The sequence below is a fragment of the Gadus macrocephalus genome, chromosome 16 (genome assembly GCF_031168955.1).
Source record: "Gadus macrocephalus chromosome 16, ASM3116895v1".
NCBI lineage: Eukaryota > Metazoa > Chordata > Actinopteri > Gadiformes > Gadidae > Gadus > Gadus macrocephalus.
Genome location: NC_082397.1, coordinates 10,594,553 through 10,610,234, shown reverse-complemented (window position 1 = coordinate 10,610,234; position 15,682 = coordinate 10,594,553). Strand labels below are relative to the sequence as shown.

Here is a 15,682-nt window from a genome sequence, read left to right as displayed (position 1 = left end):
CTCTCCTTTCTCGGGGTCCGGTCCCCCCTCCCACCTCCCCCTCCACTCAGCCCAGCACATAAATAATTTGCCTCCTACCTTCACATGCATAAAAATTGCAACTTGTTGGTTATGAAAGAGAACAGTGAGGATGCACATTGAATGCCAATGCGGTGATGAATAAACAATGGCTCGGAGCTCCAGGACTGATTCAATGGCGGCCAGGGGGAGACATCGCCTTTTGAGTCCGCAAGCTTTCCTAACAGATTTTATTATTATTATTCTCACGGCAAATAGTTTGCGTATTAAAAGTGTTTACTTTTATGGTTCTTAACAAAAATGCAACACTTACTGCTTTTCTTTTTTGGAGTAGCTTAGTCACATTCCTCGTTTGAAACTCCCGATAGAACACAAAAGTCGTAGTCTACATTAGGGGGGCAGGATCCTTCCCTTATTAATCATCCACGGCAAACTCTGGGCTATTATAAAGTCAATGGTATTATAGCTGCACCTATTATGGTTCGCACATTAACGTACTTTGCATTTGTGGAGGAAAATGGTATGTAGGAATCAATGCAAACCAAATTAAATCAAATCGAAGGTCAAGATTAGAATGGGCTTTTTTTTCGAAGCACTAACCTTAAGACGATGCATCATCTTCGAGATACTTTTTAGTTGCACAATGCTGCCCTCTATTGGTCGACTTTACAAAACGTCTTATTTATACAGTATTTCAAAGCAGAATACAGCCACAATAAACCAGTTGTAAGATATCTTTATTATTATTAAAGAATCTTGTTAAAATAAAACAAATACTCCTTAAACGATATCCTCATTTACAATATTATATTGGCAACATGTATAATGCATTAAAAAAACAAATCAACAATACCACATTGTTAGATTACTAAGAAGCTAAAAGCTGAGGCTGTAGCCAAATCTATAATATAACGTTCCAAAGGATGAATTAACCTTAATTTACATCAGGTGGAAACACATGATAGTACTCAAACGTTTCATTTGAATTAGTCAGTGTATCCTGCATGGTCGTTCTCTACCATTGGACCACTGAACGTGCTTCCACAATAATTTAAGATAAAAAATATAAGCTAAAGTACATGAAAGAGGGCACGCAAACGTCCATATATGTGTATCGGAATTAAGTAGCGGTTTTAATAACAAAAACAATCCACAAAAATACAATATATTTCTCACAATACACCTATGTATTGTTTTATGCAAATTATAAATTTTATGTCTCATGTGAGCCAGTATTCTATACATCCTCCCGTTGGCCTTTTAAAACATATCCACAAATCCAGTTTTGACCGCGCCTGTTCACTTCATGTTCATTATCTCGACTCGTTTTCACATTTCTTTCAACCAACTCGGACATAACGATTTAAATAAGTACTATGAATTCTCTCGGGGTCTCCTTTCTCTACAACAATAGTATGCGGTTAACAGTAGCGTGAGCGTCTCTCTGCAGCTCACAGAGGTCCACACCGAGAGCCGTCTAACACACTACTGGTGGTTTGGCAGAGGATAAAGTGCTGGTCCCTATTCCACCCCCCCCCCCCACCCCCCCCCCCACCCCCCCCCCCCCACACGCACAGACACCAGATCAGAGTCACTCGTACACCCCTGCCTCTGATCTCCCTCCAGCATGGTAGAAGGGCCCCTGGCCCAGGGCCTTGGACAGCAGTCTGTGGCGGTGGGGGGACATGCAGCCGTGACCGGGGAAGTACCCCGCTCCGGCTTTAGGGGCCCTCGCGGCCTTAGCCTTGGGCGTGGCGTAGTAGCCCTCGGCATTCTCGTAGCGTGTGGGCCGCACCCGCGTGCTCTGGGTCCTTCTGTGCGGCGGGGCGGGGCCGCCGGGGCCCCCCTGCGGCTCGGAGCCCAGGGGGGCCCCGGGGGGGTTAGCCTGGTGCAGGCGGCGGTTCTCCTTGATGCTCTGCGAGCGCCCCGCCCTCCTGTGGACCCCCGACCTGGCGGGGCCCCCGGCGCTGTTGACGGCGTTGCTGAGGGTCAGCCGGTCGTGCTCGCGGCCCCTGGAGTGGCTTCTGTTCCCCCCCCCGCCCCCGCCCTGGTCCTGGCGTCGGGGCTGGGGCCGGCTCCTCTCGGGGAGGGACGGGACTTTGCGCAGCGGGGGCTGGTCCCGCCGGGGATCCGGCGGGAGCCTCTGCGGGAGCTTGGACGGGGGCCCCTCGGGGGCCGGGCCCCGCCCGTGGACGCTCTCCCTCTTGCGTTGCGGGGGCTCCTGAGCGGCCTCCGGTTTGACGTGGAGCGCCGGCGCCTGGTGGCCCGGCGACAGCGCCGTCACCGTGACGACTGACGCCTCGCGCTGCTGGTCCCCCCCGCCGCCGGCCCCAGAGAACAGGCAGGCGTTGCCGGGGTCCGAGCGGCTCCTGGTGTGCATGATCTCCCGGCCGCGGGGGTCCGCGGGGGGGGGCGAGGGGCGCTGGTAGGGCGCGGCCGGCGTGGGGCTGTGGTACCGCCCCTCGTTGTGGTGGTCCCGGACCGGCTGGTAGACCCTCCGCCCGAAGGAGTCCACGTCCCGGGCCTCGTAGAACGCCGCCTCCCTGCGGTCCAGGAAGAGGTCCCGGTGGGGGGAGGGGGCGTGGCGGTGGGGGGGCGGCGGCGGGGGAGGGGGGGGCTGGTAGTAGCCGGGCTCCAGCGTGCTCTCCACGGTGGAGCGCAGGGTGTAGGACTGGCTGTGCCGGATGCCCCCCGGCCGGAAGGCCTCGCCGTAGAAGCGCGGGTCCCCGGCGGCGGGGCCGTCCGTGGGGAAGTGGCCGCCGTAGCGGGCGCCGTACGGGGCGGGCGCAGCCTCGAACGGCGCCGAGGGGTGGAAGTCCGACTGGAGCAGCCAGCGGTACGGCGGCTCCGAGCCGGGGGGCTTCTGGACGTAGTAGAGGGCCTCGGGGGGGACCACCTCCGCCTCGGCGATCTCGTAGTGGCTGAATTGCGGCGCGTGGAAGGAGCGCGCCCGCCGCATGGCCGGGTGCCGCAGGCGGCCCTCGTCCGGACGCTCCTCCCACGGCCCCCGGAGGCCGCCGCCGCCCATCAGCAGCTCGCCGCCATGGCCGGGGCGGCCGCCGTACTGGGGAGACGAGGGGTGCTTGGGCCCCAGGGTGCCGGGATAGCGGCCCTCCGTGGAGTGGCGGAACGCGGCGTCGGGGCGGGACAGGTGGAAGGGCAGGGCGTCGGGCCGGGGGTAGAGGGGCGACCGCGGGGGGCCGGGCAGGACGCCGCCGTGGCGCCGGCCGTAGACGTCCTCCATGGCCGCCGCCACCGCCATGGCCGTCCTCTCGTCGTAGCGGGGGCCGGGGGAGAGCGGGGGCGGCCGGGGCAGGACCTCCCCCACCGAGCCGGGCATGGGGCTCTCGGCCAGGACGGTCCTGAAGTTGAAGACGTTGACCGAGTCGCTGTTGGCGTAGACGGCGCCGCCGCCGCCGCCGGACGGGCTCCGTACGGCGCAGAAGGCGGACTGGGTGGGCGTGGACACGCCCACGTTGTGGTAGGTCGGCTCCGCCCACCGCCCGTCGTCGGGGCCCCCTCGGACCACCTCCTCGTCCTCCTCCTCTGTCGTGGGGGCCCTCGGCGGGCCCCGGTCCCTCCGTTGGCAGCGCCTCCTGGGGCGGCCCTCCTCCGGGCCCCCGGAACCCAGCGGGCTGGCGTTGGGGCTCCCCGGGGGCTCCTGCAGCGGGGACTCGCAACAGCGGTGCGTGGGCAGCAGGTGGTGGGAGGGGTGGGGGCAGCGGTGGGGGTCCGAGGGGAGCTGGGGGGAGCCCCGCTCGGACTGGCCGCCCCGGGGCCCGCAGTACTGCACCTGCAGGTGGAGGACGGAGGGCCGCGTGGGGGGGGTCCTGTCGGCCGGGTGGGGGCCGTCCGGGCGCTGGGGCGGGGGGGGCGGGTAGGAGGGGCTGCGGTGGTGGCCGTGGTGGGCGGAGGAGGCGGCGGTCCTCCGCTGGGGGGGCGCGGCCTCGCTGGCCTTCTGCGCCGACTCGGCCAGGGCCAGGGCTAGCTTGCGGGCGGCGCTCGTCATGGGGGGATGGGGTGGGAGCACAGACACTGAACTCACAAGTCTATCTGCTCCTGGGGGGGGATAAGACAGACCATGCTACAGTATGACAGGACGAACAAGGCTGTGAGGAGACGCCATGACGACAACAACACATGAAAGCTGGGATAAGAAACCGAGGAGCGCTGCTGAGACAGTCCGACACGATGGTTAGTCCTTAGTTATTACTATTGTTATATTATTATTATTACTACGGCACTCAATACACGGACGGAGAAACACTTACTACTAGGTTGTTTTATTTGATTAACAAATCACACGCACTCTTAATTATTAATACGGCTATTACTAAGTAATGATCAATAAATAAACATGCACGTATTCAAACAACAAACAAAATCGTCCATAAACAAACGTTTAAAGGTTGAATCAGCGATGTTGGGTGGCGTCTCTTCTGTTGGTATTTGAAGTCTGATCCCAAACAAACAGCAAGCTCACCCCTCCCTTCCGTGTTTCGTGCATCCAGAAAAAACTATGATGAATTCAGCTCCAAACCCCACAACACCTACCCCCTTGTCGGTGATTGGTTGGATTACTATTTATTTAGGTTTTGGAGTGGTTTGTAGTACCATTTGTTTTGTGTACGATCTCCGAGCATAACCTGCCTACAGAGACGCGTTTTTTGGACGGCCTGCTTATGGGCCAGGCAGCTAGCGGATGGTGAGGAAAGATCAGATGAATGTGATGATTGATGTTTTGGCCTAGAATCGCTGATACAACCTTTAAGACGAGATAAAACACATCTTAAAACAAACATATGACCGCTGCCCCCGACGAGACCCCCCAGAGCTGTGTTCCCAGGGGCCCCACCCTGTGCCCCGTGTGCCCCCGTACTGACCTGGGTCGGGCAGGCTCTGAGCGGCCTGGCTGAGCTCGGTGAGGGCCGAGGCCTGGCTGGACTGGCTGCTGTGGGGGCGGCGGGCCCCGCAGGCGCCCCGGGGGCCCGCCTCGCAGCGCTCCGACGGCGGCGAGGAGGTGGGGACCGGCGGGGGCGTGTCCGGCGGCGGCCCCTGGTGGCCGCGGTGGGAAGACGACGAAGCGATCACGTCGGCCCGCGTGGTCGGAGCTGCGGCGGCGGCGGCCGAGGCGGAGGTGATGCGCTGGGTCTTGACGGACTTCCTGAGTTTAGACGGCGACGACGGCGGCTGGCCCCCCTTCCTCCCGCCCCGGAGGTCCGGGGAGCGGGACTGGCCCGGAACGCCGTTGGGAGGGGAGGAGACGGGGGGCCCGGAGCCCCCGGCCACGCCCTTCCGGGAGCCGCCGTCATGGCGGGTGTGCTGCCGCGGCCCGGGGATGGCGGCGGGCGGGCTGCACTGGAAGGACATGGGGTCGAAGTCCAGGTTGAAGCTCCCGGGCGCCGGCGGGCTGAGGTCGTCCAGGTCGTCGTCGTCCTCCTCCGCCGGGGGCGGGGCCGGGGAGAGCAGCAGGCGTTGCCCTGTGCTGGCGGGACGGTTGCCGTGGTGACCGTCGACGCGTGTCGCCGGCTCCTCCACCTTGCAGGAGAGGGACAGCGCCTCGCTGGTGGAGCGTGGCCGCGAGGGACGGTAGGCCGAGGGCTCAGCTGGAGGGGGGGGGGGGGGGGGGAGCACGAGCGCACGCACACACACACACACACACACACACAACAGACGAATACAAACACACACACAAAGCACACAGACAAATACAAATGCACACAAAACACACAGACACATACAAACAAACACACAAAACAGACAAATACAAATGCACACAAAACAGACACATACAAACAAACACACAAAACAGACAAATACAAATGCACACAAAACACACAGACGCATACAAACAAACACAAACACACAAAACAGACAAATACAAATGCACACAAAACACACAGACACATACAAACACACAAATACAAATGCACACAAAACACAGACACATACAAACACACACACACACAAAACATACAAACACACACAGATTTACACATGCACATTCACACGTACACACACACACGCAGACATTCACTCATACACATGCACACGCATACACACATACAGACGCAAGTACAAGCACGCACATACACGTACACATACAGACACACACATATTAGCAATCGCAGCTTAGCATCAAACATAATATGGCATCAGCGTGATATACCGGCCACTATCGTACTAATGGGCACGGGGAGTGTTAACTGCTAATATTTAATGAAATAGTTTAAAATATGCAATAATACATTAGACCCATAATACATTAGAACCTGAATTTGAGTAATTGTATAAAGATTAAACAGAAAAAATAATTAAGATTCATTAATTCAAATGAAATGTAAAACGTGCGGTGGTAATTACCTTCGATGGTATGCAGCGACGTCAGCGACTCCTCGCTCTTCGTAGAGCGTATGGTTCCGCCGTGGCCCCGCCCTCCTGGGTCACCGCCAGAGGTTTCAGAGGGATTCAAACCAACAAACAGGTCAGGAGACGGTTGACACCCACTCTATCGGGTTATCGTCACATGTGGGAGGGTCCACCCGGACGTGACGGATGGACAGATCGACCAATGCCAGCGTACCCAGTGGACTGTACCAGCTGGGAGGCTGGTCCATCCATCATACATCCGGGGGGAGACACAAGTGGCTGCTGTCGATAAAGTGGGCATGCAAACAGCAGCCGTGACAGCCTGTTTGTGAAGTCCAGGCGGTAGAGACTAACATGATGTTCCTCTAATGGCCTTTGAAGACATATTAACATTCTCAAAATGGCCGTGTGTCAACCAATCAGTGACGTCATTGATGCTACATCCATGCTTTGTATCTGTTGGATACATGTTGGAATGGAGAGAAGAGGACTAGAAGGAGAGAGGAGAGGGGAGGAGAGGAAAGAACAGGGGAGAGCAGGAGAGGAGAGGAAAGGGAAGGAGGTAAGGGGAGAGGATAAGAGGGGAGAGGAGAAGAGAAGAGAGGAGCAAAGGGGAGAGGATAAGAGAGGAGAGGGAAGGAAAGGAGAGGAGACGAGACGAGTCGAGACAAGACAAGACGAGACCAGGTTAGGTGTGGTCTGACCTGGCAGTGGGATACTCTTGATGTCGTTGGGCTCGCTGGGGTGGCGTTTCAGCTTGCGTTTGGAGACTGAGTGCGACTTTCCCAGGTGAAAGAAGGAGAGCCAGTTCCCCACGGGAGACTTCTTCCCCTTACCGGGAAGACGTTTGCTGCCAAAACAAAGAACACCTCCAGATTGCTTTCTGTTATCTGTCCAACTGAAAAAGTGCAATTCACCTTATCGTGTGATATCAAAAAGGAGATAGGGTAGCCGGGACTATCAAAAACATATACATATTACTGAATGTCAAATCTGCAGGGATTGAACCAGCCGGTGCCAGGTCTCCTAAAAGCCATGTGGAAAGAATTAAGGTCATCATGACAAACAGAGACAAATAAAAATCCTATTTGCTTTGGCTATAGACGATAGACGGAGGAAACACCTTGAGTCCACAACACTGCAGAACCCATGAGAGCCGGCGGCAGACCGGATCACAATCTCCCGGCGCCGTACCTTTCCGCCGGCAGCTCGATGACGGTGTGGAACTTGCCGCCCAGGGCCCCGGGGCCCTCGCCCACCTCGATGTACTCGCTGGGGGAGAGCGAGGGCGTGGTGGCGGGGGAGCCGAGCTGGGCCTGGGTGCGGGCCTGCGCCTCCTCCAGCGAGAGGAGCTTGGTGGACGGGGAGCACACCAGGAGGGACTTGGGCCTGGAGAGGGTGTTGTTACCTGGGGGGGGGGGGGGGGGGGGGGGTCAGACAGGGAGCACGGGTAGGCCTTGTATGTGCACGCACGTCTACACACACGCAACCATACACACACACACACACCATAGCCACCTGCATGCTCGTATGCACACACAGGCATGCACAGGGACACACACACACACACACAACCACACCAGCATAAACGCACACACTAGCATAAACACACACACATACACACCAGCATAAACACACACCCACAGCAGCATAAAAACACACACAAATCCGCATAAACACAAACACACAAAAAGCCCACAACCACACCAGTATAAACACACACACAGACACACACCCCCCTTCCCAGCGGGCCAGGTCCTTCCCCCCCGTGCCCACCTGTGCCGTCCCGTATGGCGGGGTTGAGCTTGGAGCTGAACAGCTTCTCCGTGTTGTTCAGGATGAACTCCACCACCACCGACTGGATGCGGACCTCCATGAAGGCCGCTGTGCCGCTGAAGCAGGCCGACTCGATCTGCTTGGACCTGGGGGACACACGCACACGGAGACACGCGCTGCAGTACAGGCTGACCCAGTTCACCGGCCCACAGCACCACGGAGATCTGCCCTAGTTCCCGTCGCGGATTAGTCCCAAAAGGAAAGGCGCGCCGCGGCCGGGGAACGGGGCTAATTGTGTGAGTGAGTGAGTGTGTGTCCCTGTGTGTTATTGAGTGAGTGATTGAGAGAGAGATAGAGTTTGTGTGTGTCCCTGTGTGTGTGTGTGTGTTTGTTTGTCCCTCTGTGCGCTTGAGTGAGTGAGTGAGTGAGTCAGTGAGTGTGTGCGTGAGTGAGTGAGTACGTGTGTGTCCCTATATATGCCTCCCTGTGTGTGTCCCTGTGTGCTACCTGAGCAGGTTGGGGGCCCAGACGATGGCCAGGTTCTTGGTGTGCATGTTGGTGATGGGGCTGAAGGTGGCCAGGCGGGAAAGGTGCCTCATCAGGAACTCCAGGCTCCTGGGGAGGTAACAGACACCTTGATCTGGGCGTGCCTTCACTTTAATTAAACCCAGCACTTTGACATGTTATTTGGTCTGTTCATTAATTTTGTGTGTCGTTCATTATTTGTATAGCTGACACTTAAAGTAGCAGTTGGTACGGTTTGGGATGGTTCAAAAGCACTAATTGTGTGTCCTTGATGATGTTACTATGTTGATGGTTTTTATGTCGTGCACATGTCTCATAACCTCCATGTTGTCAAGGACCCCCTTGACAACAAGATGCCACATCTCAAGGGTTTCATCCTCTGTAAACAAATCAAATTTGAATAAATCTTGAAGGTTTCCCTCGGTTTATGAGGGTAGGTCTGCTTGGGGAAGATAATCTCCTAATCAGCCAATCGCGTGGCAGCCTCTCCGAAGAGGGTCGACATGGTCAAGAGGTTTGAGAAGTCGTTCAGACCAAACTGAGTGGGGACCAATGGGATCTCATTGACCTTCACCGTGGAGTGATTGGTGGAGCCAGACGGGCTTGTGTGAGTTCATCAGAAACTGAAAGTCCTCCAGGAATTACACAAACATCAGCCTCAGGAGTTGACAGGGAATGGCCCCAAGAATACAAAGTATCCAGTCCTTTCTATCGAGTCGACTCAGGACTGCAGTCCTCTCTGTCACCAGCAGAGGGAGTCCCAGGGCGACTGACAATAGAACGTCTCTCTCGTGTCCCTTACAACTCAACCCCGCAGGGTGAATCATTCATGATAAGCTTTAGCCAGTGACTGTAGTTTGACCCCAGGCAAAGAGCGCTCTGCTAAATATTCCTCCTGTTAAATGTGCTATTATCTTCTGTATGTATCACTATATTATGCTGACACAGTGGAACTTCACCGAATACAGAGCATCACCTCCCAATGTGAACCTCAACAAATAGCAACAGACTAAAAATAGAAACTGCTGAGCATGGAAGAAAGAGAAAAGGCGTAATACAGTACAGCGGTTTTCACGTGGGGGTTCGTTGCCCCTAGGGGCGCTGTGAAGGATTGCAGGGGGTATTCGGAAAATGTGAATATTAAAGGAGACATATTATGGTGTTTTCCCAACAAGTAAACAAAGTATTTGAGTTCCAGAAAACATGTTTTTTAAGCTGTTTGATGGAAATAGCCTTTCTGGTGTCTGTAGCGTTGATGCAAATTAGCTGCTGCCCATTGACCAATGAGCTGAACCACAGCATGGAGGAGAAGGGATTGTTGCCGTTTGCTGACTCCTGGAGCTCTATATCTATATAATATAATATAACACAATAATAATATTATATACGGGTATTTATATAATCTATCTAATATCACGGCCAAAAGCTATGTGCGCCTCGGATGATATTATGAATAATAAAGACTGCGTCAGGCTGACGTCTCTGGTACTTCCACAAGTAAGGACTCGTAGTGGGGGATATCTCGGCCATGGTTGAGAAGAATTGGGGGGAAGGAACTTTGGCATTGACTCTCTGAAGTCCATCAACCGCGACATGGAGAAGAAAAGGATTGTACTCCGGGAGCTGAGCTGCCGGACTGCCTCCGAGCTATCCGCGCCGGAGCTGCCAGCCACCGTCGAAGCCGTCCGGCCGCAGTCCGGCAGCTCCGGCGGTGTACTCCGGGAGCTGAACTGGCGCCGAAGCTAGGTGGCAGCTCCAGCGGACTAGCAGCTCAGGCTGGGGTAGCTCAGCGGTAGTCTGGCAGCTCAGCCCCGGGAGTACAATCCCTTTCTACTCCATGTCTCCTCCTCCCGACTTCCCTTCGGCGGCAGCTCCGGCGGGGTGAGCTCGGCGCCAGAGAAAGGGATTGTACTCCCGGAGCTTAGCTGCAGGGCTAGCGCCGAGTTCCCCCCGCCGGAGCTGCTCGTCCGCTGGTCCACAATGTCTTAGCGAAGCTGATTGGAGGGGAGTGGGGAAGTGGGAGGTAATATTCAAATGTGCCCCCTTCCTACGTAGGAGGGGGCACCGAAACTGACTCGCTTGCTTGGTAGCTGGAGGCGGGCTGCTTCCAGAAGTGCGTATCTCACTCAAAAAATCATGTACAGACTTATTTCAAAGTTTGAATGTGTGTGGGAGCACCATCTATCCACAACAACACCCCAAATCCCAGGAAAAGTGCTGTTTTCATAATATGTCCCCTTTAAGTGTATCTGAATAGTAGTGTACAAGTTCTGTAAATCCCTCCAATGAATGAAATAAATCATAAGCAAAGTCCTGTTGTTAACCAAACCTAAAGTACTCGCAGCACCCCTTTATTGTTAACCAAATAAACTGCCTCATTAAACTTCAATATTTATATAAATTAAAAAAAGAATCCCTCCAAACATTAATTTGTTCTGGTGTAAGGGGGTACTTTAGTTGAATAAATACCCCATAAAAAATAAGACATTATATATATATATAAAGTAAAAAATTAATTAGTAAAAAACCGTTTGAGAACCACAGATTTAGCAGCCACATACAGTATCCCTAAGAGGTGACATTCCCAAAACAGCCACCAGGGTGCGCCAGTGAGCAAGACAGACCTGTAGTGCGGAGGGGGCAGCTGCTGGATGACGTTGTGGATCTTGGCCAGCCTCTCCTCATCTGTGGAGGCAGACACGGCGTCCTGGGAGGGCACAGAAGAAGAAGAAAGCGTAACTCTTTAGAGAGCTGCTTGACATTCACACTCTGCGTCTCCCTCGGCCAGTGGGCTTAATCCGCATCTTTGTGTTCGTAGAAAGCTCCTCTGAATGCACCGACCCTGCGCTTTAAACCCATCAAACAAAACGACCAATGAATCCTTTAATGTTCTTTTACCGGCCACAGATTAACAGAGACTGCTCTATCTCAGCAGATGCTCGGTTTAAAACTATTTTACCATCCTCTGACCTTTAATGCCCGTTCCTAGCGCCTGGATATAGATCCAACCCAGAGCAACCAGCCTTATGAGATCAAATCCCTTTTCCCTGGACTGGAGCCACCCTGGGAATCCACCACGGTGGTTCTGTTCACTGGAGCCTCTGATAGTACCCAGGTTGGGACCCCCCCTGGTCCAGAGCCAAACGGGAGCCCCCATGGCAGTTCTGTTCATTGGAAGTCTCTCATAGTACCCAGACTGGGACCCCCCCTCCCCCCCCGCCCTGGTCCTTGGCCAGCCTGGGCCCCCCAAGGCAGAAACTGTTATATCTTTAATAGTACCGAGCCCCCCCCCGGCCTGGAGCCTGCCCAGACCCCCCACTACGACGGCGGTACTCACGGAGAACCTCTCGTACAGCTGGTAGGTGAGCAGCGGGTTGGGCAGCTCTCTGAAGTACAGCTTGCACAGGGAGCCCACCGAGTGGATGTCCTGTCTGAACACGTCCCGGCTGAGGTCTGGCACCTGCTCCGAGTCAAACTCATGCCTGGGCACGGGTCGTGAGAACAGGGACGGGACATGGGATGGAGGGGGTGGGTGGTCGGGGAGGGGAGGGGAGGGGAGGGGAGGGGAGGGGAGGGGAGGGGAGGGGATGGTGGAAGGGGATCTTAATATGCAGGTTGTCCGTCTCATTGTTGAGGATTGAATGCTTCGTGACGATATGCTAGCGTGGGAAAACCCTCACAGGGGTATCAGTGTTTGCTTTGACTCGTGATTTGAGTTCCAGGTTGCATTGTGTTGCAACAACAAAAACAACAAAAAAAAGTAAAGGCATGTTTGTACTTTAAACCCGATTCCACAATCAGGCCTAGACTCAACTGGTCTTGACTGGTAGTTCCGGCCAGGAGTCACAAAAAGACCCATCTTGTTCATGGCGGTCAAAACCCAGGAGAGGGGGACGCACCTGAGTTTTTGGATGTTGGAGGAGATCCCAGAGAGTCTGTAGATGCCGTCCACCACGCCGTTCTTCTCAATGAACTCTGCACAGCTCCTCACCACCTTGGGCACTGCAGAGCAGGAACACGGTCAGAGCAACCAGAATCAGAATCTGATAACCACAGTAAATGTAAATCGTTGTAAGCTATTATCCTAAGTTATATCCTATCCTTCTGCTGCTGTGCTGTAACACAGGAATTTCCCCTCCAGGGGATTAATTAAGTTATCTTCTCTTATTGTATCTTAAGCACCTCGGTATACTGAAAGGGCATATATTCTTAGAATGGATGGCCCTATTGCCCAAAAACACACTCAACCAGATCATCATGTCATCAGTTAAATGTTTGTGAGGTTAAGTTGAAATGCACAGATATTGTACAACTTTATCAGACTTTGAAAGTAAGTTTGGGTCTTGCTTACGGTGTATTCAAAGCACGCAGCAATTGACAGGAAGTTGATTTAGACACACATGCCTTACTAACGACCCTCAAATCCGAATTCAGGTTCTTGGATTTGATTCTTACATTCTGGATTAGCATAAAGATTTAGAATCCAACCCAAAAAACCCTGCAGTAGGATTCACCTACTGCAGGGTTGATCCAAGTATTATAACAATCACTGGATTCACCTACTGCAGGGTTGATCCAAGTCTTATAAGAACCACAGGATTCATCTACAACAGTGTTTATCGAAGTCTTATAACAAGTGCATCCCCCACCAGGCCTGGCAGCTCTGACCTTCATATCCCGAGTTGTGGAGGTACTCTCCCAGGTCGCAGCCGAACACCCTCTCCTTCAGGATCCCCCGCTGGCGCAGCTTCTGGGGGGGGGGCCGCGACTTCATGAAGGACCGCAGGAAGGTCACCAGCTTGCCGTGCTTCTTACACACTGGGAGGGTTGAAACACACACACACACACACACACACACACACACACACACACACACACACACACACACACACACACACACACACACACACACACACACACACAAACAAAAAGATACAGACACACACACACACACACACACACACACATTTGGTCATTAAGCAGTTACTTTTCCGTGACTAGAAAGTGCAACTACAAAAGAACCAAATTAAAAAAACAACCTGTAGAGAGCAGGGTAGCAATAGGAATCAGAAAGATTTATTACATAACAGTTCAATCTGAAGCCACAGAGAGTAGCTCGACATGAGCGGTAAAAACAACAAAGTGCTTCATCTGTGGCGGGTTGCATCATCACAAGCAGAGAGTTGAAAGCCGGGGAATCCTTCTTTGGAGGGGGACAGACAGGAGGTACCTGGCTTTGGCATGGCACTCTCCACAGAGGGGGGCATCTTCTCACTTATCAGCTCCACGCAGTCGCAGGGGAAGAAGCCCACCTGCGTGGGAGAGGAGGGGGGGGGGAGAGAGGGCTGTTTCAACATGATTCACTCTGAGCTGGGGACGGCAACTTTGGAGAAACCAGCCAGAGTGAGCTCGAATTTAAAAGTATCCAGCCCAGGGTTTTTTTTCTCGTGGGACTTTTCAGGAAGGACATGTAGAGAGGCTTCTTTCTCGCAAACTGCATATATAAACTATTATCTGCGTGCTTGCTAGATAGTCTGCGACAATGGGTAGGTGCAAATTCGAGGACAGTTGGCTGGAAGACGTCCGTTTCCGAAGTTGCCTCGCGTCTGTTGCCAACCCCCACCATCGCGTGTTTTAGGTCTTAAATTTCATTCAATGTGGTATTAAAAAGGTCTTAAAAAGTCTTAAATTTGACTTGCTGAAACCAAATTAACCCCTCCCCTCCCTTCAGGCCCATCTCTAAAGCCACTCCCCCAAAGCGCATGACTTGCTCGCTAGCTTTAGCAGTGGGTCTGTCCATCCTTGTGGAAGACTTCGGTCATGTGTGCGCACAGGTAGCCGGGTAGGTAGGATGACAGACAGGTGAGCCAGCCAATCAATTCACAGAAGCTAGGGATACCTTTTTGTGTGGTCAGAGCATTTGATTATCGATTGCTGGCAGAGAATTTCCACAAATATGACAAAAATGCTTATAAAATAAATGGCCTACCCTAGCAATAAAGAGAGGATCAGATGTATTATTTAATATACAGATACATAGAGTTGTCTCTACCTGAAAGCCGTGCTTCCCCCTCCACCAGCCAGTGTCTTCTTTAGGGGGCATGTCGATGACCGACACAATGTCCCCCACCTGGAATAGGGTTATTTTTAGATTAGTCCGTAGAGGCAATATAAAGACACAGCATGATGGCCCTTTCAGAAAGCCCAGGACGATCACATAAAGTACACCAAGAAACAAGACATTGAAAAGTAAACACAGGAAAACAATTTCTTCCCAAGTGTTGCCAAGTCACGTGTGTTATTTGTATTTAGTGTTTGTCTACCTCTGCTTTCACGCACAACACAAACTACACAAACTACACCAACTACACCAACTACACAAATGCAGGTGTTTCAATTTCTCTGCATTGAAGCGATTGCTCAGTTTGTGTGCGCGCGGCGTGTGACGTCACGGGGGTCACCTCAAAGGTCAGCTCGTCCGGGGCCTGGGCGGTGTAGCGCTTGGTGACATGGGCGGCGGCGATGGCCGGCACGTTGATGGAGGACTCCTCAGACACCAGCAGGTGGTTCCCCTTGTTGTCGATCTGTCCGGGGAGGGAGAGACGTGAGACACGTGGGTCAGAACACCAGATTTACATTAAGCATTCAACAAATGATTTTTTCCAAGGCGACTTACAGTACATTTGTCGGAAGAAAGAGAAACAATATATCGCTGTCGGTTCAGTAAGGATTTTCATAGAAACAAGTGCCAAGCACTAACCATCATTAGGTTAACCAATTCCCCGCTATACAACAAAGATAGCTAGGAGAAGACGCTACACAATGCTAAGTCCTCTTCTGCGCGACACTCAGTCCACTAATGAAATATAGAGCGTTTATACAACATCAAATGTACGTTGAAAGGACTTGGATATTGGTTTTCAGTGTTTGTATTTTCTTTTTAAATGTTTGTATTTGTTTTCTTGTCTTCATTTGTCTGTTCTGTTATGCTGCA

The 15,682-nt window shown here is 53.3% G+C and overlaps 1 protein-coding gene across 3 annotated transcripts in view; it reads right to left on the bottom strand.

The window, feature by feature from the left end:
- Window positions 1-738: 738 nt before the first annotated feature.
- Window positions 739-15,682, bottom strand: part of arhgap32a (Rho GTPase activating protein 32a) — a 29,424-nt gene continuing 14,480 nt past the window's right edge. For 2 of the 3 annotated variants that reach the window (XM_060074921.1, XM_060074923.1), the window contains 14 exons: window positions 15,150-15,272; window positions 14,741-14,818; window positions 13,919-14,000; window positions 13,357-13,506; window positions 12,588-12,690; window positions 12,026-12,170; window positions 11,313-11,395; window positions 8,671-8,778; window positions 8,164-8,309; window positions 7,582-7,795; window positions 7,092-7,237; window positions 6,382-6,456; window positions 4,902-5,624; window positions 739-4,077 (listed from right to left, as the gene is read on the bottom strand). In XM_060074921.1, the coding sequence (XP_059930904.1) occupies window positions 1,610-4,077; window positions 4,902-5,624; window positions 6,382-6,456; window positions 7,092-7,237; window positions 7,582-7,795; window positions 8,164-8,309; window positions 8,671-8,778; window positions 11,313-11,395; window positions 12,026-12,170; window positions 12,588-12,690; window positions 13,357-13,506; window positions 13,919-14,000; window positions 14,741-14,818; window positions 15,150-15,272 (4,644 nt within the window). In that variant the 3' untranslated portion in view covers window positions 739-1,609. The remainder of the gene's footprint in view (window positions 4,078-4,901; window positions 5,625-6,381; window positions 6,457-7,091; window positions 7,238-7,581; window positions 7,796-8,163; window positions 8,310-8,670; window positions 8,779-11,312; window positions 11,396-12,025; window positions 12,171-12,587; window positions 12,691-13,356; window positions 13,507-13,918; window positions 14,001-14,740; window positions 14,819-15,149; window positions 15,273-15,682) is intronic. The other variant, XM_060074922.1, reaches the window with a different exon arrangement.